Source organism: Setaria viridis, chromosome 3 (assembly GCF_005286985.2).
Source record: "Setaria viridis chromosome 3, Setaria_viridis_v4.0, whole genome shotgun sequence".
Taxonomy (NCBI): Eukaryota; Viridiplantae; Streptophyta; class Magnoliopsida; order Poales; family Poaceae; genus Setaria; species Setaria viridis.
Window position 1 is genome coordinate 42,507,443 of NC_048265.2, and position 23,831 is coordinate 42,531,273.

Genomic DNA, 23,831 nt, shown 5'->3' on the forward strand with positions numbered 1-23,831 from the left:
CGGCAAATCCTCGAAATCGACAAAATCACCACTAAAGTCTTGTTGTCGACAGCCATGTCGACTACCACTAGAAGAATAGCGTCAATTAATTCTGGTGGGCTGGTTCCAATATGGTAATACGGTGGTTCTAAAAATATCTTGAAGATAGTGATTAGTCCAACTCAATTTCTTCTTCTCGAGAGATACTAATATGGTGGTTCCCATTTTCTTCTTCTCGAAAGATACTAATATGGTGGTTCCCATTGCTTTCTTACGAGGAAAGATAATTGAATTTGGCGTAGTTGAGAATAAACAAAATACACACGAAAGTGTCGATTCTACTATACTTTAAATAATTAATTCCTAAATAAACAGGAACACCCGGGTCACCTTTGTATTCAGCACATTGAAAGACTCCATATAGGAAAATCCCCTATTAACATTCATACAGGAAAACCAATACAACTCGAAAAAGGCATGTTAGTAGATCAAAACTAAACCTGTTAATTGCAGTAGCCATTTCAACACTTTAACAACAGCAATTAACCAGATGCAACGAAGAAAGATAGGATCAGCTCATTAAAAGACCCCATTGATGATGATCATTTTCAATCAGATTACAGGTGAAGTAATGGGTCTGCCATGGTTTCTGAGCGGTCGCCTCACCTTCCCTTGCTGGCGCTGGCAACGAGGTCTTGCCAGGCCGGGCGAGTCGATTTGCCTCTCCTGCGCGAGCAAGCTAGTAATTGCTTGCACAAACATCGAAAAAATCTCGTTGCACTTCAGCAAGGGATCCAAGCGCACCCAATATCTCTTACCATTCACCCATTGTATAATAATAATTATTATTATTCTAACAAAGAGAGGAATTTTAACAACCTGCTAAGCAAAACAAAACTATGATTGCACAAAAAAGGGAAATACTCGTAAAGAAATGGGTCAATAATATGAAGTGCTAAAAAGGCACTTGAGGCAGAACCACTGAAAGAAAATGTGGGGAACATTGAAGTAAAAAGAATAGCTTCGTTATCCCAGCCTTGGAATTCCAAAAACTATACATGTTCAGATTTCTGAGAACCAATTAGTTAGGTGGGTGTGCATTGCTTTCACATAAAAGGAAAAATGTAAATTTGACCAAAGTAATCTCATTTTGGTAGCGTCCATGTATCACTTTGAGCAAAAGGTAGGTTCAGCAATCAAATCTAACAGCCTAAGTAATCCTACATCTTAGTTGTGCCAACTATGTTCCACAGGGCCTAAGACCATATAACCCTTTACTCTTGAAGAAAGGTTGAAAGCAAAGACTAATTCGAACCAACTTAAATGGATAGTCTGACAGAACCCCCAATGTATATGCAAGGGAACATACATGTCACAAATAACCACTCCCCTTCTAGCCCAATCAGTAAACTAAACCTTGACTTGGTAGAGTTTCGGCAAAACGCTAAGGGTCTCTCCTCCCTTGTACATGCACCGGCCATGTAACACCCAAGTCTTAAAAAAAATAAAAGAAGGTCATTAAGAAGGTTAATGTGAAATTTGGGCTTAAAAAGATATCAACTGAGCCATGGTCAAATTTAGTAAAAAATTCAAATAAAAGATTCAAATTTGGAAAAAAAATGGAGAAAGAGGTTTGAAGGTGTTTGACATGGTGGAATTAAATTTGGGTCAAGATCTGGACCAAAAGATCTTCGAATCAATGGTCAAAGGTAGAGACATAGGGTCAACACTATAAATCCCTGAAAAAATTAAGTCTGAATACAGTAATAAATGGCCAACTTTGGGTCAAAGATTTTGAGGAATTTTGCATAAAAATTTTGAACAAGTTTAATCAAAATGGTACGTGTGATATATGGTTAACAGCTCCCAGCAGTTCTTGAGCATAGAAAAATGAGTTTGAATATTTAAATTGGAGGTCAAAGATCGAACTTTACACTGTCTCGCATTGCCTGGTTAACTAACGGAATAGTTCTGAAGGTTCAGAATGAACTGGTGTTTTGCCCCAAAGTTCAGAGGTTCTTATCTCCAAACCCATGGATCTTCTGAATAAAAGACCTATCTATCATCTATACCCCTATACGTCAGCTACAAAAGTTGGAAAATGTGTGCAGCAAGTTGGTATTCAGTTTGCTCTTGTATCTACTGCTCTATCAATGAAATAGGCACAATCTCGTGCTCGTTCGTTCAAAAAAAAAAGTTGCTATTCAGTTTTGGAAGAATTTCAGTGAGCAAATGTGCAGGTTTATAGCATGGACACGTACTGCATCTCGTGGGGAAGAGCTGAGCCGTGATCTGCAAGCCTGCTTTGCCGCCTCTCTTGCTTACTGCCGACGCCACTTGCACCAGCGATTTCAGCCGCGATGACACGCACCTGCTTGCAAGCTAGGGCGGACATCCCCTCAGGCGGAAGCTTGTAAGTTCTAGTTACTAAGATAACATAATTGAATTGCCGACTTGATTGAGGTCATGTGATGACAAGTTGGGAATGCAAATGATGATTGGGAGGGGACCTTATGCAAACTTCATTAATGATCAAACTTAAGGAATGTTGGACAGTTGGGTATTAATTAGCTCGCAGGTTCTATACATGTTGAGATTTATCAAATGGTCAATTACTTGCATTAACTTAGGGAATCTTGCTCATATCTCAGCTAATTTGTAGCATTTCACCTGAAATGTTGGGATAATCATGGATTTGCTATTTTTGAAGAAATCATCTTGATTGATCAGCCTATTGTCACCATAATATAATCACACGAGCGAGCAGCTATTTTGACGGTAAGGACCACCGGCTGTTTCATGACTTATTGTTCATCAGGCTAAAAATCTCTCAATCAGTGTACTGCTGTACATGGTACATACCCCTGTGTGCTCAATCAAGCAGTATGCCTATCATCTGGAAACATTTATCGGCCGCCGTTGCTGCCTCCCTTCTACTCTGTGATAATGATCTAGACGTTTCATAGTGAGTTTTCAAGAGCTGCATATATGTTGGCTTCATCGCACATGTACAGTGTGTTAGTTTGTTGTTTTTGGTGTGCCCTGCGCTGTGTGTAGGCTTAAGTGAACAGTGTAGCTACGGCTTCAAAGGTCTCAATCATCTCTTGTGCATAAATGCCTGTACTGGCTAATGAATGGTTGCCTAGCAAACTTTGTGATAGTCAGTTCATCTGCAACTCAATGGTTGCCATCCCTTGAGGAAGGCAGTTGAAATATCATTTTGTAATTTGTTCTTCAATTCGGTTCAAGCCATTCGTATGTGCAGTCTGAAATTTCAGTTTGTTGCCTAACAAACTGAATGCCAAACAAAGAACAAAATAAAGTTTAAACCCTCCGCCTTGCAAATTGGAGACATTTCATCAAGAACCGCCTGCGCCAATGTGTTCGGTTCTGACACATCATGCATATCATCATTCCATTCTACTTCGTACAGACAATTCAATTGGGTTGCTTTTTCCCGTTTGTCCTATGAACTGAAGGTACTACGCGATGTGCTTAAATTCTTGTACGGATTAGTGGCTGTCAAGCAGGCTGGCGCACTGCATAACTGTTTCTGATGAACTAGAAACTGACTGATGGTTGCCGTTTTTTTTTTCCAAGAGGGTGTACGTGTTTCAGTTCACTGACGAAACTGATGACCATATGAGGGTTGGTTCTGCTGGTTCCTCAATTAGGGCATGGCCGCATGAATTTGTTCGAATCCTGAATAACAGCTCGCCCTTTGCTTGTTATTCCGTTGATGGAAAAGACATGCGAAGTGACCCAAAACGCAGCACTCCAGATTTGCTTGTGGCTTTTGCGGCAGCGAACGCATACATTTTTAGAAAAAATTTAATTACTAGTCATTGCAGTACGCTAAAGCGTTTGTAGTCCAACGGTTAGGATAATTGCCTTCCAAGCAATAGACCCGGGTTCGACTCCCGGCAAACGCATTTATTTTTAAGATTTTTCTTTTTTCCCCTCTCTTTCTGGAACATCTGTTTGTCGGTCACTCATTGCAGTTCCATGGCGCTGTGTATTTTTATTTGTGCATACGTCATCGTTTTATGTACAAAAAGTATCAATTTAAGATATTAATCAGAGATCTATTTGGCATTATGGTTATGAACTTAAGATTATTGTAGAGTATATTTGATTACGAATCCAACCATATAAAGTTTATATTATAAAAATAAAAAATTGACTTAAATTGTTGGTCAAAGATTGTAATTTTTTAAAATTTGACATATGTGTGCGCCTTATAAATAAAAATTGAGGGAGTAATAGCATACAAACCACGACCGCACGAGATCAATAAAAGCATGAATATGAAACAAATTGCTGTCCGTGGGTTTCATTCAAGTTTCAAAGCCCTTGGTAAGCTATGCACAGCAGTTTTATCTAGATGAAAATGAAATCAACTCCTCTCTCTCTCAAATTTCATTTCATGTTACTATTTTTTTTTGCCTACATGGCATATCAATATGTGTCATTCAATGTGATTGAAACTCACCTGGTGCCCATGTGTTCTATCTAAATGCACGAATCTCATAGCAAAGTGAGTGCAATAAATATATCCACCCATAAAAAAAATGCAATTTTAGAATTTTTCACACAGATTATTGTAGAATCCAAATAACTTAGGTGCCCCTAATTATATGTTATCTTGTTACCATGAGAACACGATTAAAGTGCTTGGTTCTCATCTTCTCTCTCCAATTAATAGCGCATACACTTTCTTAAAAAAACCAACACCTAGACTTATAAATAAGCAACTATAAATAAGCAAATAAGCAACTTATAAATAAGCATCCATAACCAAACAGGCCCTGCAGGGCGGCGGAGGACAAGTGGACAGGTATGGGACAGCAGATTTTTGTGGGAAGGTTTGAGAAGCTATTGGAGGTAAGTTTTTTTTTCTCTGAATAAGGTTTTGGGGTAATTTTAAGGGATCTTTTGGAATTGCTCTTACATGGAGATTAGCCCACCAAGCTATTCTAAAAGCTACAATTGCATTTTTTGACAAATTTTGAATGTATAATTGCACTTTGTGCGTGACCAAATTGATGCAAAGTGGACAAACACACGCTCTGAACATAATGGATCACTGCTGCCGTATACACATGGTAAAACCTACTCCAAGCCGCTTAATTAGGCATCTAAACTAATTAATTAGGCACGCATGTTCCCTGCTTAATGAGGCAGGCACATTTCAATTCCTTATACATGTGTGTGTCTATATATACATACACATTTCAATTCCTTATACGTGTGTGTGTGTGTGCAAGAAGAGTATATATAGCAATTATCAGTGGTGCCATGCGATGCAACACCAGCTGCCTCATAGCAGCAGAAGCACACGTAGCCCCTCCATGGCGAAGAAGATGTTGCCAGCGGCGGCTTACGAGCTCTTCTCCTCCCTCCTCCACACCGTCACGGTCACTGCCCGGCCACCGCCGCCCACGCGCAGCTCGCCCACCGTCCACCGATGCGCCCCTCCCGCGGCGCGGCTCGCCGGCGAGGGGACCACGCTGGTCGTCGACGTCGACGGCGCCCTTCTCCTGCCGCGCCACACCCTTCTCTTCGCCTACTTCATGCTCGTCGCCATCGAGGCCGGCAGCTTCCTCCGCGGCCTCGTCCTGCTCCTCCTCTACCCCGTCATCTCCTGCCTCGGCGCCCTCGCCGGCCGCGACGCGGCCGTGCGGGCCATGGCCGCGGTCGCCTTCTGCGGGCTGCGCGAGGGCACGTTCCGCGCCGGCCGCGCCGTGCTGCCGCGGTGGCTCCTGGAGGACGTTCAGGCAGAGGCGCTGAAGGTTACGCGGCGGGCCGGCGACCCGGCGCGGGTGGTGTGGGCGAGCGCCATGCCGAGGGTGATGGTGGAGCCGTTCCTGAGGGAGTACCTCCAGGTGTCGCCGGCGGCGGCCGTCGCGGTGAGGGAGATGAAGACGGTGTGGGGGTTCTACACCGGCCTCATGGAGTACGACTGCGACGTAAGAGAGGACATGTCGGTGCTGAGGCAGAAGACGGCGGCCGGAGGCGACGATGACGACGTCGTGGGGTTCTCCGCTGGCGATTCCATGGAGTTCCTCTGCAGCCCTCTGTCATCAATTTGCAAGGTATGCTTTTTTTTTCTTGAGATGATCTGATTGATCTCATGCATGACAGCGATGTCCTAGTAGTCCTCCATGAGCAACATCACCATGGTGGCACCATGAGTTCATGACACGATCTCTATCGATGCAGGAGCTGTACGTCGTGCACACGGAGGAGCAGAGCAAATGGCGGCGCCTGGCCCGGCGCGACTACCCGAGGCCGCTCGTCTTCCACGACGGCAGGCTGGCGTTCCTGCCGACGCCGCTCGGCGCCGTGGCCATGTTCACGTGGCTCCCCCTGGGCGCGGCGCTCTCCGTCGTCCGCCTCGCCGTCGCGATGGCGCTGCCGTACCGGTACGCCACGGCGATCCTCGCCGCGACGGGCCAGTCGTGGCGCCTCCGCGGCGCGCCCCCGCCGGCAAACATCCGCCGCGGCGGCGCCGCATCCTCCGGCGAGCTCTACGCGTGCAACCACCGCACCCTCATCGATCCCGTCTACGTGTCCATCGCGCTCGACCGGCGTGTCCGCGCCGTGTCCTACAGCCTGAGCCGCGTCTCCGACGCGCTCTCCCCGATCGGCCCCACCGTCCACCTCGTCCGCGACCGCTCCCGCGACGGCGCCGCCATGGCGCGGCTCCTGGGCGCCGGCGACAGCGTGGTGGTCTGCCCCGAGGGCACCACCTGCCGGGAGCCCTACCTGCTCCGGTTCAGCCCGCTGTTCGCCGAGCTCGGCGGCGACCGCGGCGTCGTGCCCGTGGCGCTCGCCGTCGAGAGCAGCATGTTCCACGGCACGACGGCGAGCGGGTGGAAGGGCGTCGACCCCTTCTACTACCTGGCCAACCCCAGGATGTGCTACACGGTGGAGTTCCTCGACAGGGTGGACACGGCGGCGGTGGCGGAGGGGAAGGCGGCCAGCACCGACGTGGCCAACGCCGTGCAGCGGCGCATCGCGGCGGCGCTCGGGTACGAGTGCACCATGCTCACGAGGAAGGACAAGTACCTCATGCTCGTCGGCAACGACGGCGTCGTCGCGGCGCCGCCACGGCGGACGCGCGCCGACGATATGCGTGTGCCCGTTCGTGCTCCCACTGGCTGCACATAACCGTGTCCGATTAATGAAAATCGTGCCACACTACACGTACAGTACTCAAAAGAGAAAAAAATTCAGGGGAAAATAGAAAAAATAGGGACTATATTATTCCTTTTAAGAACGGTTTTTGTATTTTGAAAGATGCTTGATGCCTTGACGTCTCTTTTTTCCCCATTTTTTGTGAATATACGATGTAATGTAGAGGTTGGTGTGTATAAAATTAAGGGAATGTACTTAAGAAATGAGAGAATATTATGTCATCTTCACTAGAAGAGTATGGGTGATCTGTTTGGTACTTCCACGTAACCAAGTTTTCATTATGGATTTCGAGTCCATGTCATGAATCCAACATGATGTGCAGGAAATCGAGACGTTCAATGATGTGAGCACTCTCGTTCTAAAGAGGTGTCTTGACACTAATTACTCCTTACATGTAACCACAATGAGTCACATAAGCATGGGCACGGCTCTTGTTTACTATGTACTCCCTCTGCCCTAAATTGTACTCCCTCCGTTCCAAATTGTAGGTCGTCTTGACTTTTGTAGATTCATAGATATTATTATGCACCTAGACATACACTATATCTAGATGCATAATAATAATTAGTGTATGTCTAGATGCATAATAATATCTATCTATGAACCTAAAAAACCTAAAACGACCTACAATTTGGAACGGAGGAAGTAGGCTGTTTTGGTATTTCTAGGTTCATAAATATTATTATGCACCTAGACATACACTATATCTAGATACATAATAATATCTACGAACTTAAAAAAATTAAAACGACCTACAATTTGGAACGGAGGGAGTAGGCTGTTTTGGTATTTCTAATTTCATAACTTTTGCCGTCTAACAATAAGGTTAACAACAAAATATTTGATAACAAACTTGTACTGCAACATGTACGGATGTGCCGATGATAACATGAATGATCTGAAGCACCTGATATTTTTTTGGTAGGAGAGAATATTAATTGTTGGAGAATCTATCGTTTGGTTCCTTTTGCATCTTGTCTTTCCAAGATACTAAATTGTGTTTTGCCAGATTCAGATAGCATTGCAGTGACCTCATCTGAAGGCTGTCTGTTTTACTTCTAATTCTGAATTGCTTTCTCAGGTTGGCCACTAACCGTCTGCACCCCCTAAGAGTCTTCCACTTGTTTGAAACGAGACAACCGGTGGAACAAGCTGGACACAACATCGAAATGAAACTGAAACACTTCTATTTCTGATGAAATATTGGACTGTGATATTTCAGGACAAGTGATGATGCAAAAACTAGAAGAAACTAAATGGCGATTGCATGGGAACAGCCTTTTTAGGTAACAATTTCCAGGAATATTGCGGCAAGGAAAACTCTGACCCGATAAGCGCCTTTCGTTGCCGAAAAATGTCTTGAAATGGCTCCCTAAATCGTGATAATTCCGCCGGCACTGGTTATCCACTGTAGCTCAACACATTTTCTTCTCGGAACCTCGTGCATTATGCTGCATCCTCAGTTCCTCACATTTCAGGTACATAAGTCTTCAAGTTTCGCTAGCATGGCTGATAGTTTTGGAATTATGTTAGCATGGGCACTAATAAATGAGTTAGATTCTTTTCTTCCAAGGTTACATCTGCCATCCAAGGATTTTGGCGGCAAATGCGCGCCAAGCCGACATTTCTGTAGCTCATAAAGAACCACTGTTGGAGTGAAGGACAGTTTGCAGCGCTCGCAAGAAATCGATCAGATCAAACCCCCATTGGTCCATTGCTACAGGAATGGATGCAATGAAGGATGTGGTGTTTGAACCACCATTGATCATCAAGCTGCCAAGAAGGCAAGATTTTGGACCAGGAATGAAGGATGTGGTGATGTAGATAGACAGCATGTATTATTGTACTCACGCTCTGCTGTTTCTTCTATGTAACAGCAACTACGGGGCCTAGTTCGGCAGTTGGGACTTCCTCAGAAGATATGTTTGCATTTGGAAAAGCGATGGATTAACAATACAACAGGGAAATGAGTAAGCAAAAAGAATGTATCGCGTTTAGACATTCATACGGTCTCCAATCATGAATGGAGAGGTAGATGTCATGAATGCCGAAGAATTTTGGAACCGCGGTGAAGTTCTTTCCTGATTGAGAATAAATTCCGTACTAAAAAATCAAACAGTGTATTGATTTCTGAAACTACATTAACTCGGACGTTAGGAAAAAAAATCAAACAACATCCATTTAATTGAAGGCGACGGTTAGCAGGTATGTAACCACAAGTTCATGCATCTTGTGAACAAGAATGCGAGATCCCTGATCAAAGTACATTTGACCTACCAATAATCCTGATTATTCATGACCACACGACACGACACAGGTGGAAAGCTGAGCAACTTAGATCAAGTCAGACCGAAGCCCTAACCAGCAGCAACATACTGACCAAGCTCAAGAGCTTACTAACTGCATACATCTGTGTGCTGTAGAGACTACTCGAGCATTTATAAGGTTAGCTCCGGTCAAATTCAGCTCTGCCAGTTTGCCGGTCAATGCATAAAACTGCATTTTGTTTGCCGACTTCAGTTTGTGATCCATGTGAACAAAAAAGTGACCGAATTCAGCGGTTTAAACAGAAGCCAGAGATGACTAGATGAGTCACAGTCAGGCAGTTGTTAGTCATCCCTGACTGGAAAGGATCATCAAGCTTTAATTTGGCAAATGTATCGTCAACTCCTTATTCCTGAACACGAATTGGCTTGACGAGTGCGTGATGGTTCAGCGACAGCATCGGCCAGCGAGCGGTGGAGAATGCCAGATGAGCTACAGTAATCGGCGACAATAGCTCAATGAACTGAACTCCGATGGATCGGTTAGAGTGTTGAACTCCGGGAATCATTGGAACTAATTGGAAGTCCCGTCCCGACATGGGTTCTTAGAACAAATTTAACCTCGTGATTTTTGTGCAGCTGAAAGCTTACTGCAACCTATTACATTACATGACCAGTGGCAGCTAAAAACTAGGCACTATCAACAACCTGATGCATGCCGACTCCTGAAGAAAAGGAAAAGACGGGACTGGATCAAAATTACAGACTGACGAGATTGAAACTGAAAACAACTATCACCTGTGACTCTGACGAAACTGAAAGCAAAATGTTTCTTCTGACAGAGAAAGATGCAGATAGTAGAGGCTGGTCGGTGAAATAGTTATAGGGTCAGCTTTGGTCAAATTCAAATCTGTTGGGTAATCTGGTCAACTCTTAGCACCTTGAAGCAAACTAAAGCAAGTGATCTGCTTGCATGTTATTGGAACTTGGAAGGCTGTTGCTCGATTCAGACTGACTTGAGGTTCTATGAGATAATGAAGCTTTCAACTCATTACTGCAAATACAAGCTACAGATGTATCAAATCAGGCAGTAAGCAGTTGTGAACTAAAGAATTAGCTTAATTCACCGTACCTTAATACGAAGGTAAAATTCTGTAGCTGTCGATTCACACTGAAGCCCCAGACAGTCACCATCCCTATCGTAACACTAGTACCGTACAACTACGACCGTTGACCAGCTCGAAAATGCAGGATGCATGCAAAAAGACACAACAAAGTAAAACCATTATTTCTGACAAGTGACAAGGTAAAACCTAACTATCAAGCATTAAAGCCCTACCAATGCAATGTAAACTCTACTAGTCATCTCATCTGTTCTTTTAATTTTTTTTTTCAACTCTATCTTTGCTCAACATGAGAATTGGTAGCTTATCTCTGTGCGGACTGCAAATTCTGCAATGCAGCAAACATGTCCACGTTTTATCTTCACCCAACCATGTATGTTGGCAATTGCAAGGCTTCTCTGTGAACCTGAAGAATGGTATATTATTTTATGAAATGTGATCCACGAAGCCAAAATATGGGCAAGCAATAAAAAAAACTGTGAAATGTCATCTTCTACTAATGGAGTTCCCACACCACAAAACAGAATACACTGGCACATTATTAAGGAACCATGGAAAACAATATGGTGATATATGTAACCAGCATGCATTGTGTACTTCATTTTTTTTTTCTGTTGCACTCATCATCTGCTATTTCTTCATTGTAAATTTGTAATAGCAACTACGGGGCCTACTGACCAGGCTCATCAAGAGCTTTTTAGCTGCGAGCTTATTAACTGCATACACATGCTCACTGAAGCTTCTGCTCCATCTTGGCGGCAACAGAGATGGAAGGTTGACCAACAAACGCCCTGAAGATTGCATGCTGCGTTCAGTGAAAGGCCGGCCGGCCCTGTCGGCGCCGGCAGCCGCCGCCTGGTCGGTCAAGCAGTTACAGGTCAGCTCTGGTCAAATTCAAATTTGCTCGATGGGGTGGTCAACTCTTAGCATCATGAAGTGGACTCGAGCTCTGAGCATGTGGTTATGTTGAAAGGCAGTAGCTCAGTTCAGACGGACTTCAGCTTCCATGTGACAGTGAGGCCATGAAGCCTCATTACTGCAAATACGACCCCGTCCATGGGTCAAATGAGGCGGTTAGATTTTGTGAGCCGTGGCACGTGTCCGAAGAATCTGTCAGCTTAATTTACCATGCATAGGCCCTGGGATAAATTATGAATTAGGCCTCAATTTAACTTCTGGAAAACTTATTTTAGTTAATAACACGATTGTACCAAAACAGCCTCAGTTACAATGGATTACCTACATATATTACTACAAACAACATGTCTATTCCAGTGTGCACAAAAATGAGAATTTGGTTAGCCCTCAAAAAAAATGACAAGTTGGTTTGATCAGTATGCACTATTCCAGTTACACCATAATTGGTCCGTCCCAAATTACTATTCGTTTTGACTTTTCTAGGTACATAGCTTTGCCTACTTTGTCTACGTATCTAGACTTAGTATATATTTAGATGCATAGTAAAAACTATGTATTTAGAAATGTCAAAACGAATAGTAATTTGGGACAGAGGGAGTACATATGCATTCCAATCATATAGCGTAAGGTGGACATAAAAAAAAGTAAGACAGGCCTTGTTGATGAATTTTATATTTTTCCAGTAGCATTAGTTAGCATATACACGTAAAAACACGAACTATTGGACTGTACTCTGCATGAGGCACACTTAACGTTCAATTCAAGATACATATTAGCTAGAAGGAACTCATCTTAGTATTTTTTTTTGTTGCCTTTTTAAACCCGTCTAGTCTCTCAGAGTGATGATTTGGCAGAGTGCGGTTCCCTCCCTAAATGGGAGCGAGAGGGTGGCCTGTCGGTAGCCGTCGCCACCCTGGTCGGTCAAGTAGTTATAGGGCCAGCGTTGGTCAAATTCAAGTTTGTTCGATAACCTGGTCAACTCTTAGCATCTTGAAAAAAAACTGTAGAGTCTTGAGCATGGTCTGCTTTGTTAAAACTCGGAAGGCTATAGCTCAATTGAGAGTGACTTGAGTGAAGCTTCCAACTCATTAGTCACTGCTGCACAACGAGGTACAGCCTAAAGATGGGTCAAATCAGGCAGATGGCAGCGTGAACCGAAGAGTCAGCTAAATTCTCCATCTCCAACTTACGAAGGTAGTAAAATGCTGCAGTTGTCAGTTCATCCTCAAGCGCAGATTGTCACCGTCTCTATTAACTGTACAACTACAACCATTGACCTGCGGCACATGCGGTATCATTTTGCATGGCTTCTCTGTGAACCCTGACGAATGGCAAAGTACTTTCTCAAACCAGAATGGAGCTCCATCAAGCCAGAACATGGGCATGCAGTAAAGTATCATCTTCTTCTAATGGAGTTCCCACAACATAATAAAACAGAATAAACGGGGCACACTGTTACACGGCGATGGAACCATCATCAACACTCTATGATGGACTAATCTGCCAGGGGTAGCAAAAAGTACAAAAAAGAAGTCCCAATCTCACTGTCTAGCCTCGTGAAATAACCGATCAAGTTTCTTTTACAGCCTGCTTGCTTCTCCGTTGGTGCACATCCCAGTTGAATACCCGTGCAATTGTAACCTGATAAAGATATCATTCCACGGCACAGGTATGAGATCAAGAAAATATCATTGCCGAATCCCACAAGACTGTTTAAGTCATAACCGTTTTACCTGAGTGATGGTTTGCTGGTCTCTCAAGAACTGAAGATCGGCAACAAGGACTTCTAAGCTAGCCTTGGCATTTTCCAAGTTCTTTTTCAAGAGGGCATTGGCCTGCAAAATTTCAGGAAATGAGAGGGCCACACTAAAACAACAGTGGTTATGGAAATAAGGATGATTAAAGTAACCTCATCGCAGGAGTATTCCAGCATCACATTTGCACCCAACCACAGGCACACAGAGTCGGTATCTTCAATTTTTGCACGCGAGTATATCCCCTCGGATAGTTCGAAATCAGCTACAAGTGCCTGCATCAATTAGTTGGAAGCCACATATAGTTAACTTTCACTCATATGGTTATCTACAGATACAACTCCCAGCCTGCACTTTAAGCATTGTTGAGCTTTAAAGAAGCTAAGAAACCCACTGCTCAATTCCCAAACAATGTGCTTGCAGATTTAAGGATTTGATTATCTTGAAAAAACAGCTTACACAGTTGCCAGTGGATAAATTTGTGGTATGGTGCCAGCATATAAAAACTATGGTGCAGGTATACAAACTTTCCAAACTTAACACTCTTGGTTGTTTTAACTGAGAACACAATAATCTCCTGTTCTTTCGATGATTATGCTTAGAGCATTTTATCCAGCATAAACTCTCAGCAGGCATTTAGATGATCATACTCCATATCTAGCATATAAGAAGTTATTAGCCAATAAGAAGTTTGCAGAAGAAATAAACGATAGAATTCTTGTCATGCGACACACAAATGTTTGCAGATAGTAATCTTCAACACAAACTATACATAAAAAAATTGTAGTCACAGTCCAAGATCTAAAATTTCAAGGCAACATAACACAATTCACAAATATCAAGTATCCCATGGACCACAAATCTGTACATTTTATTAGGCTAAAGTGCTATAGCATAACCTTCAACAACAAAGTCATCATGATAGTCGATACAAATGTAAAAGTTGATCCAGAGTTCTAGAAAATTATACAAACCTCACCCAAAGCCTTCTTAGCCTGTAGTGCTGCAACAATGTCCAAGCATTTCTCTATATCAGGAATTTTCGCCTGTGGCAACAGAATGGAAGGCAAATATGTTACATATTCTAACAGAGTACCCAGCACTGAAAAACTGCTAATATAAGTACTAGCTAGAGGATAGCTGTGCTATAAAACATGGTACCATGAATGAGAATCTGAACTTTAGTAATAACAAAATCAAACGTTTAAGAGAAAGTACTGTGATAAAACCAGGTCATACTTCCATTCATAGTGCAGTAGTAATGTTAAAGTAACTGTAACTACTAAATTTACTAATCATGAAACCTAAATTTTACTTTATATAAGCATGCCTCCATAACAAAACTAAGAAACAAAAGGTATGAGCACCTGAAGATCTCTTTGTTGTGCTAGAAGCTTCATCTCCACTATTTTGTACTGCTGTAGCCTAAAAAGGAAGGTGATCCATGAGTTACATTGCTTCTCAAAATAAAGCATAACCAAGTAAGAAGTCATTAAGTGTCCGCACACATATAACAACTTGCAAGTTTGCCAGATACAAGGAAATTCTCATGAATTAACTCAATCAAGTCTGAATGAGTGCCCCTAAGGTTTCTCCCAATGAAATTACAACTTTCAAAAGGAAAAATCTTCAGCGTGGTTACTCAGCTTTATGCCAAAGTTTGGTGGACAAAGCAGCTTACATGGGATGTTTATATGCTCACACGCTAACAAGTCACACAAATCTCTAGGCAAACACAGTTAGTTACTGTCGTGGGCAGGTAAGTATGATTTTGGGTTGAATCCAAAAACTAGGTCCATTTGCAACCCCCAAAACGTTTATCTAACTAACTTGGTTCATGCAAATGGCAAGGAGGTCAGATTCAGTGTCAATGTCATGGTGTTTCATGCCAAAAGAAACTCCAACCATGACTATATTGTGCACAGATGTACACATTGCTGAAAGTCCAATAAGGTGGCTTCAGACTCTTTTTGCATCTCCTAGCACATCATGTTCTTGTCTGATGCCCCATGATGGACATGAGCTCAGCACAGGCGAAATAAAAAAGTTATGGACGACCAGACTAGGACAGGGTAAACAAATAGAGGATGGCCATACCAAAGACCTTATTATCCTAGCTTGTCATTTACCTTTAATGTTGAGCAAACTTCAAGTGGAAGCACATATAACCAGCAATGTAGTGAATAGATGATATAGCATGGTTGAACAGCTGGACTCCAACTGACTAGATCATGCAAACTGTTTGCAACATATAGTATCCACGAAGAAGGAAGCAGTCTAAAAGAGTATTAATCTAGAATGGTATGCTTATGTAAGAATGAATTTATTTGTAGAAAAAGGATAAATGGACATTAACTATGCCTAATGGACTTATATATCCTAACTATCGTTTCCGTGCAACTGTGCAAACACACAAATTTTCACTATGAGAGTTGAACCACCATGGGAATGAACTATTAGCATACTGGAACAGAACATAAACCTTCCTAACATTGACCAGACAGCTGAAAGTAGAACTGAATTAGGTATTCACGCTCAATATTTTCATCGGTGAGTACTAACTAAGAAGGAAACCGAAATCGAAATGTCAATATAACCATATAGGCCTCTGGCTGAAAGTACTGCCATAATAAGATAATAAAGCTGGAAGTTTCTTCTTCCTTTTCTATATTGTGCAAACCAAGAGTGTCATCAGCATTCAGCACGAATGGATGACCTTTAGCAACAGAGCACCTTTACAGTACACCAAAATCAAAATCGTTGCACAATTAATTCAGCAAACAAATTGGCAAGCTTGCCGAGATCCGAGCAAAGGATCAGCTTATGAATCCAGAAGCACCGCCAAAACCCCCCGCGGTACTATCCCTAAACGAAGCTCCCAGTTCGTCAGATCACCCAAAAAGTGGGGAGCGTACCCACCTCCACTCCTACAAGGGAGAGAAGGCGGCTAGGATCCAAACGAAGCGGACAGCTTCTCTCAAGCTGCGCGCGCGAAGAACACGCGGAGAGGTCGACGATCCATGGATCGTAGCCAAGCAGGCTGTCCGCCCTGACACGACGACGCGAAACCTCCGGTACGAAGACGCGGTTCCCGGATCAAGCGCGCTCCATAGCAGGCCGAGATCCCTAGGCTACTAAACTACTTATTCACGGCGCAGGCAAAGGGGGGAGTGGAGGGGCAGGGTTACCTTTCCTGGAGGAAGGCGAGGGCGGAGTTCACGTCGAGCCCGGCCTGGCGGAGGTAGGCCTCGACGTCCTCGACGAAGGCCGCCGCCGGGATTCCCCGCCGCTCAGCCACCCCCTGCGGCGTCGATGCCGCCGCCGCCGCCGCCGCTGCCATGAAGGGAGAGAGGGAGGAAGACAAGGCCCGGGCGGAGTAGAGAGCGAGAGAGAGGGGGAGTAGAGGAATAGAGGGAGAGGCAGCGAAATCAAAAGCCCAAAGTGGACCGACCACGTTTGGGCTCTTGGCCCATTCTGACGAAACGTATGGCGGCTGGTTTCGCGGCCCAAAACAACGGGAAATCTAGTGGGCCGCCCCATTTGATTCCGAGACGGAAACGGGCCTGCTGGCTATATGTTACCGCCCTGCATGGGGAGAGGGGAGAGAGAGAAAGGCCTCTGCCTCTTCTAGGACGAAATCGAGCGCAAGGAAGATCCGAAGAAGGCGGCGATGGCGAAGGTGCTCCGCGGGGCGCGTTCCGGATCCTCCTCTCGGCTTCCGATCCCGGCCGTCTTCCGCCGCATGGCGCAGGAGGTCGTCGCCCAGGGATCGTCTCCGGCCGCCCCCGCAGTGGGCATGGGTCGTCTGATGCACACGGTCCATCCCCTCTCTCCTCGATTGCTTGATGTGTTCTCTTCATTTTCTACTCCGGTTAGGGTTATACAAGATTGATTGTGAGAGAGCGTAAGGCTTATGGTGTCCGGATCTGAACTGGAGGGACTTCTTGCTATGTTCTCTTCATTTTCTGTTCTGATTAGGGTTAGAGAAGGTTGCTTGTTAGAGGGGTTAGCTTTAGCTGATGGTTGCTGAATTCGAACGAGTTTGCCAACCACATCAATAAGCGGCGGCCTGCTGATTGCGGAGGGGAACACACAGCCAAATCATAGCTGATTTAACTAATTATTACTCCCTCCTCCTTCCAAATTAGATTTTCCTCCTTCTTCCAAATTAGATTTTGACCATTCATTTATCTCACTGATTATAAACTTATAAGAGTACGTTTGATTCAAGTTTATATTGCAAAAATAAAAAATTATTGAGTAAATTATTGGTCAAAAATGGTGAGGGATAAGGGTACCCACAGGTTCCCACCGATCAGGATACTGGTTGGTCCTGATAGGTGGGCCTGTCTGACCACGCTGTACGTGCCAAGGCATAAAGATACATGGAGCACAAGTTCGGAGGCTGAGTGAACAGATTCTGTTCGGATATTGCAGGATACTTATTGTAGTCCGACTCAGATTGCTTTCCATGTAACAACCGATTAGGATTAGATCCTATCCGACTCGTAATCCTAGGTTATCAGGCTATATAGGGGGTCAGAGACACTCCCTGGGGGTAACACACATTGACCCTTCGCATCCTATACCTGCAATACAATCCACTATAACATAGGACGTTAGGGTATTACTCTTCGAAGGTTCGAACCTGTCTAAACCTTGCGTCCCTATGTTACCATTCGAATTCTTGATCTTACGATCTCCCCATCCTACAAATCTACCACCTGGGTAACCCCCTGGTGGACTGCCGGTTACTAAATCCGACAGTTGGTAAAGTTTAAATCTTGATATGCGTGCGTCTTATAAATAGAAATGGAGGAAATACTCTTTAGTGTTGGTGCTAGTGCTTTGTATGAGATGGTCCATGTGCTTGGATTTTGCTTCGACTTGAATATCCTTGCTTAAACTGAACTATTTGCAGGGTGCCAAGTTGCCTTTCGGGAGGCAAGCTCTCTCTCAACAACAACGATCGTGAGGATGGAGCAGCGAGTACCTCATGCACATTACACTTCAATAGTTGTATATATGCTAATATGCAAGGTTTGAAAAGGCGATAGGCGCTGTCTAGGTGGTGACCCTCCGCCTAGAGCTTACGCGCGCCTAGCCATTTCCTAGGCGTTACCGTATACCTTAAAAGAAAAGGAAAACAGAGGAAAGAAAAGGAAAACAGAGGACATCATTAGGTCTAGAGTTGAACGGAAAGGCTTGTTAAAGCAGCCCAAGCCCAAGTCTGAACATCACCGCATCCCTAGCATCCCTGTCCTTGAAATAAATTGCGTGGGGACGGTCCTTAGTTGTTTCTCGATGAGGACTTCCTCCCATCGGGTGCCGCGTGGCCTAGACGGTGATCCGACACGTCCGACGCTCGCTCGCACAGGCGCTGGCTCGCTTGGAAATTGCATCACGCGTGCCCAGGCTCCCGAGTCACCTCATTGGCGGAAGCCCTTCTCGCTCGCCCCGTGCGGTCCGCTGCCGCTGCCGCTACCTCCGTCGTCCACCGCCGCATCCCTTGCGTGCTGCCAATGCTGCCACCGTTTTCCAGCGTCGTAGCCTCATCTGCCGACGTAGCTGTCTCGTTCAAGGCCACGCAGTCGGCGTCTACCGCCGTCCCTCTCATCTATCTAAGGTTCAATTTTTCTTTTGTTTACCTAATTTGCTTGAAACCGCTTCCTTCCCTTAAGACCTTAACAATATGTTAAATGATTTGGACCTGAGCATCATAGCCGTATCAGCCATCATGGAAGAAGGAGGCCACAAGGATAGCAGTCTGCACTCCACCATAGGAGAAGCCTCCCCATATGTCACAACTGCAATGGCGGTAGGAAGCCAGGAGAAGACAACATTCTTGACTCGTCGCTTATGGTGCCATTTGTGCCTGCCTTAGCACACAACGTAATGCAGCCAACGCAGGTATATATTTTTTTCACGTTCTTTGATCATCATAAGTTTTCACGTTCTTTGATCATCATGAGTTTTCAAGTGTGTGCTAGATTGCACAGAACTACTCCGGTAATGACATCAGAGTTTGTTGCACGATACCTGAACAAATAGCAGATGAAGCACAAGATAAGGTAATTAAATTATAAATAATTTATTTAATTGAGAGCATAATGTTTCGTATTGTGGTAAGTCACGTTAATTCTCAACTTAATGTACAACAGATGGCTGATGAAGTTGTGCAACCTATGATGGTTTCTGAAGTTGGAATGGCTTTTGAATCAAAGGACAAAGCTTATGAGATATACAACACCTATGGTGGCAAGATTGGATTTGTATTAGAAAGAGCCATACAAAGCGACGAGGAGATAGAACTCTACGTCAGAAATATTTGGTTTGCAGTAATGAAGGTCATCGAGAAACTGAGTCATCAAGGGATACTACAAGGACGGATTGCGATGCTCGTGTTCAGTTTAGTATCAGTAAAGAGAGGATTTGGATAGAGCAAAGGTTGTACTTGATCACAACCATTACCTTGCTAGTCCAAATAAAAGGTGAAGTTGAGGTCCCAACGAAGTGTTCAAGAAGCGGACAGGAAGCTAATTGGGCAGATGAGGAAATTCGGGATGAAGCCAGCCTAGGTTTTTGAGTTTATGAAGGAGTTTTATGAAGGAGCCAACAAAGTGCCATTCTCACAGATGGATTGCAACAATGAGATTGGTCGTGAGCGCAAGAAGTACTTAGAATCCAATGACGCGGAAACACTACTGGAATACTTGAAGCATAAGCAGATAGAGGATCCAACATTTTTTATGCCATGCAAATAGACAAGAAAGACGATCGATTAGCTAATTTCTTTTGGGCAGATGGCCAATCTATCATGGATTACGCATGCTTTGGTGATGCTGTGTCATTTGACAGCATGTTTCAGACTAATAAGTTTGAAATACCTTTTGCTCCATTCCTCGGAACCAACCATCACAAGCAAACTATCATTTTTGGAGCTGCATTGTTGTTTAACGAGAATATACCATCATTTGTTTGGCTGTTTGAAACCTTTCTAACAACAATGTCAGGCAAATATCCTAGCACAATCTTCACTATTCAAGACGCGGCTATGGCAGGAGCAATTGCTTATGTATTTCCAAACACAAGTCATCGTCTCTGTTTGTGCCATATTTACCTTAATGCTGCTAAACATCTTGGCCATGTAATTCAAAAGCATCCTGAGAAGTTTCTACCTGATTTTAAGAGATGTGTCTATGAAGACAGATCGGAGTTTTACTTCAAAAAGAAGTGGGATGAATTGTTGCATGAGTACAACCTTGAGGACAACAGATGGATGGAAAACCTATACGATTTGAGGGCAAAATGGGCTAATGTGTATCGTGACTCATTTACAGCTGATATGAACTCAACCCAAAGGAGCGAAGGTATGAATAATGTATTCAAGAAAAGATTTCGTGGAAAACTGGGTCTTTCGGAACTCCTTGAAGAATGTGAGAAGGTTTCCAGTAGTCTTCGTAATAATAAGTTGGATGAAGATTTTAACTTACGTCGAAAGAGCCCAATTACTCGTATTCCTCTATTGAAGACCGCAGCTGAGTCATATACAAGGAGGATGTATAAAGAGTTTGAGGAAGAATTTAACAAACAATTTTCATTCTCTTGTAAGTTGTTGCAAATTGAAGGGTCAATTTTGACATATACGGTTACGCATATGCATTCTGATTATGAAGCAACTGTCATATTCAACAAAAACAGATAGTACCTGCACATGTGCTTGCAGGGAGTACGTATGTATACAAATTTGAAAATGCAATAATACAGCATCTAATACAAATTGATGAAACATGGCATCCATATCTGATAGGTACATTGTGCAAGCATGCTTTCAAAGTCTTCAATGTGAATGATGTTTTCATTTTGCCTTCGCAATATATACTACACAGATGGACAAAATATGCAAAGAGAAGATTTTATATTCAAAAACAAGGATTTGACGAGGAAAGTTTAAAAACGCATGCCGCACGTATCTCACGGAAGGCAACATCTATTGCATTGAAGTGTTTAAAGTCAAAAGAACTTTTTGATCTTTTGGAGAAAGCCATGGATAAGTTGGATTTGGATGCAGATAATTCTCTAAGCAAAATGGAAGAACAATCTAATGAGTCTCCTCTTGTTTCAGCTGAATTCGTAACAGATACATTTAAAGGTACAATATCGTTTAGAGTTCCTGAGGTGGTAAAAGGTGCAAACAGTAAACGAGGGACCATCTCCCTTAAAAAAAAATACAGGCAAGAAGAAGAAAAGTGCTAAAAAGAAAGATATTGATTGTACCAATTCTAGCATTATTGTTTTATTCTACGCTTGTATTATTAACTTTATGTGTTTGACTATAGGAGAAGAATCAAAGAATGTAGCAAAAAATAGTTATGAAGGTGCTGGTCCAGATAAATTTATTGTAAGACTTTTGACTTCGACTACATTTATTTTTCATATTTATTTGCTTACATGCTATTTTTATGAACATTTTCATATTCTATGACAGACCTAAATGATGGTAGCATTGATGCTAACAGTACACCACACTTCAATATGCACGGGAATTCTTCTGTCACGAGCATTCCATATATTAGAGGAGGGTACACAAGTCTCTTACTTGGGGTTGATCAAGCTACCACAATGCAGCTGTCTGCTAGAAAATTGAATTTTGATGTACCGATAAATAAAGAAAATATGTAACCTTGTTGTGTTACAGCAGAAATTTATTTTCACTGATGCTTATTTTTCATCTAAGCTATGTCGATTGGAACATGTAAACTTATCTATATTGTTTTAGAAGAACAAGCCATCTATGGGATCATATAATTTGTTTTTTTTTCATATTACCATATTGCACTCTGTTCTGCTGTCATTTTTCTTCTTTTTTTATACCACATAAGAGGATTATTGAACTAGATTGACACATTAAGATAGTATATATTTTTTCCAACATATCCAAATAAGGCATGTGTGTTTATATTTTGCAACAAGTCAGAGATCATTTTTTTAACATAGCCATCACATTGATCGTGTCAAGCCATCTGCATATCATTGCACAGATCTTACATGGACACTTGATCTTGTCTAAAAAAATCTTTATACATCTGTGATTACTTTAAACTACAAACTGCAACATCAAACATTTACACTCCGGACTGCTCCAAAAACTTACTTCCAACCTGCATCCCAACGCTACTCAAAGCTGACGAGAAGAAAATCAGCTCCAAGAAGAGGAATGTGACAAAAAACGACAGAACCTTAGTAATATTGGACTCCCATATTAGAAGCATTATGATTGTAACATAAACCGTGGCCATTATCATCACACCAAGCTCCGCTATAGCTGTTCAAGATGGAACTGTGTCAGAGCAACAGAAACTAAGCATATTTAATATCGGCGACAATAAAACTACTTGCATCAAAAACATATTCAATAACTTACCATATGCATTGCCAACATCATATACGCTTCTGAACAAAACAATGAAGCCCAAGCAGGAAACCAGCAGGAACCAGTTTACAACAGGAATGTAGATTTTAGCCATAAATTTTCGAGATGTATGAATAATTTTCAGCCAAGGAAAACAACCATGTGCTATAGACTGCTTTAGGCACTGGAATATAGCAACAGTCATTGTCCTACTGGCAATCAGTGCAGCCAAATTCGCCAATACGAAAACAGGCCAGAAAACTCCACCAGAAGATGGAGGAAAACGGGGAGAGCGAGAAGGGCTTCCGCCAATGAGGCGACTCGTGGGCCTGTGATGAGGACATCACATGCTCGGATACAACCATATTGGCATCTTTTGACTCCGAGGTGAAACAATTCTTTATCATAATTATATGTGATACATTTGATGAATTGATGCTGCACCATGATGTGTATTCGTTGTCAATTTCAGAAATACATACATGGATCAAAAATAGTGTTAAACACACATGGAAGGCATGGAGGACCAAAGAAGTAGATTGGGGGCCAAGTCCAAGTATTCCTAACGTCCTCCACCAGGCCACCACGTCACTTTTGGCCCAAGGAAAGAAAGAGATCCAATCCAACACGTTTTGGTGCTGGATTCGGACTACAGTTCTGGCCCAACTTGCAACGACCGCCACGACCTCATCCGGACTCCGTTTTGGACGTTCAAGTACTCCTTGGAATCCTTATGAAGTCTATTTTCATATGGATCCGGACTCATGTCCATATCTATTCTGAGGCGGCCGCAATCATCGAAACACTACCGAGAGGTTTTCTGTCCACAGGTGCTGCGTCGCCCTATTTTGGCCCGATGGGCCGTGTATCAAGTTGGGTCCATTAGAGACGTGTCCTAGGGTTGGAGCACGACCCCAACACCTCCCTGGTCGTCCTCCTAGGTATTAATAAGGATTAGAGCCGCCACGAACAGATTGGGTTTTGTTTTGATGAAAGTTTAGCCATTGCTACTTCCTTGTAGACGCGTGTGTCGACTAGACCATCCGTTCTACTTGATTCAGAACCCCAACTTTGTGATTTCAGATTTGTTTTCATCTCCATATTTGCAATTTAGTTGCTTGTTCTACTTGTTCTTGCTTGTTCTTCGATTGCTTGCAGGACGAGTGCCCTAGTGGCCGGG

The 23,831-nt window shown here is 43.3% G+C and overlaps 3 protein-coding genes and 1 non-coding gene across 6 annotated transcripts; 3 read left to right on the top strand and 1 right to left on the bottom strand.

The window, feature by feature from the left end:
- Window positions 1-3,839: 3,839 nt before the first annotated feature.
- On the top strand, window positions 3,840-3,911 carry TRNAG-UCC (transfer RNA glycine (anticodon UCC)). The gene has a single exon. It is a non-coding gene; the product is annotated as a tRNA-Gly (tRNA).
- A 1,337-nt stretch (window positions 3,912-5,248) lies between these two features.
- LOC117847969 (probable glycerol-3-phosphate acyltransferase 3) lies at window positions 5,249-7,400 on the top strand. The gene is made up of 2 exons (XM_034729279.2): window positions 5,249-6,074; window positions 6,202-7,400. The coding sequence occupies exons 1-2, from the start codon at window positions 5,283-5,285 to the stop codon at window positions 7,150-7,152; spliced, it is 1,743 nt and encodes a 580-aa protein (XP_034585170.1). The 5' UTR covers window positions 5,249-5,282; the 3' UTR covers window positions 7,153-7,400.
- A 5,469-nt stretch (window positions 7,401-12,869) lies between these two features.
- Window positions 12,870-16,627, bottom strand: LOC117848678 (prefoldin subunit 3). The gene is made up of 6 exons (XM_034730181.2): window positions 16,428-16,627; window positions 14,607-14,664; window positions 14,214-14,285; window positions 13,395-13,514; window positions 13,219-13,320; window positions 12,870-13,126 (listed from the first exon to the last, which is right to left on the bottom strand). Exons 1-6 carry the CDS (start codon window positions 16,577-16,579, stop codon window positions 13,055-13,057), a joined length of 576 nt encoding a protein of 191 aa, XP_034586072.1. The 5' UTR covers window positions 16,580-16,627; the 3' UTR covers window positions 12,870-13,054.
- A 223-nt stretch (window positions 16,628-16,850) lies between these two features.
- Window positions 16,851-20,231, top strand: LOC117848677 (uncharacterized). Of its 3 annotated transcripts, none has more exons than XR_011897883.1 (4): window positions 16,851-17,056; window positions 18,161-19,149; window positions 19,220-19,310; window positions 19,401-20,231. XR_011897883.1 is itself a non-coding variant. In XM_034730180.2 (4 exons), the coding sequence occupies exons 2-4, from the start codon at window positions 19,099-19,101 to the stop codon at window positions 19,677-19,679; spliced, it is 411 nt and encodes a 136-aa protein (XP_034586071.1). In that variant the 5' UTR covers window positions 16,851-17,056; window positions 18,161-19,098; the 3' UTR covers window positions 19,680-20,231. The 3 variants fall into 3 exon arrangements, 1 of the variants encoding a protein (XP_034586071.1); XR_011897884.1 differs by having other exon boundaries at window positions 18,161-18,865; window positions 18,963-19,310; XM_034730180.2 differs by having other exon boundaries at window positions 19,230-19,310.
- The last annotated feature ends 3,600 nt before the right edge of the window (window positions 20,232-23,831 follow it).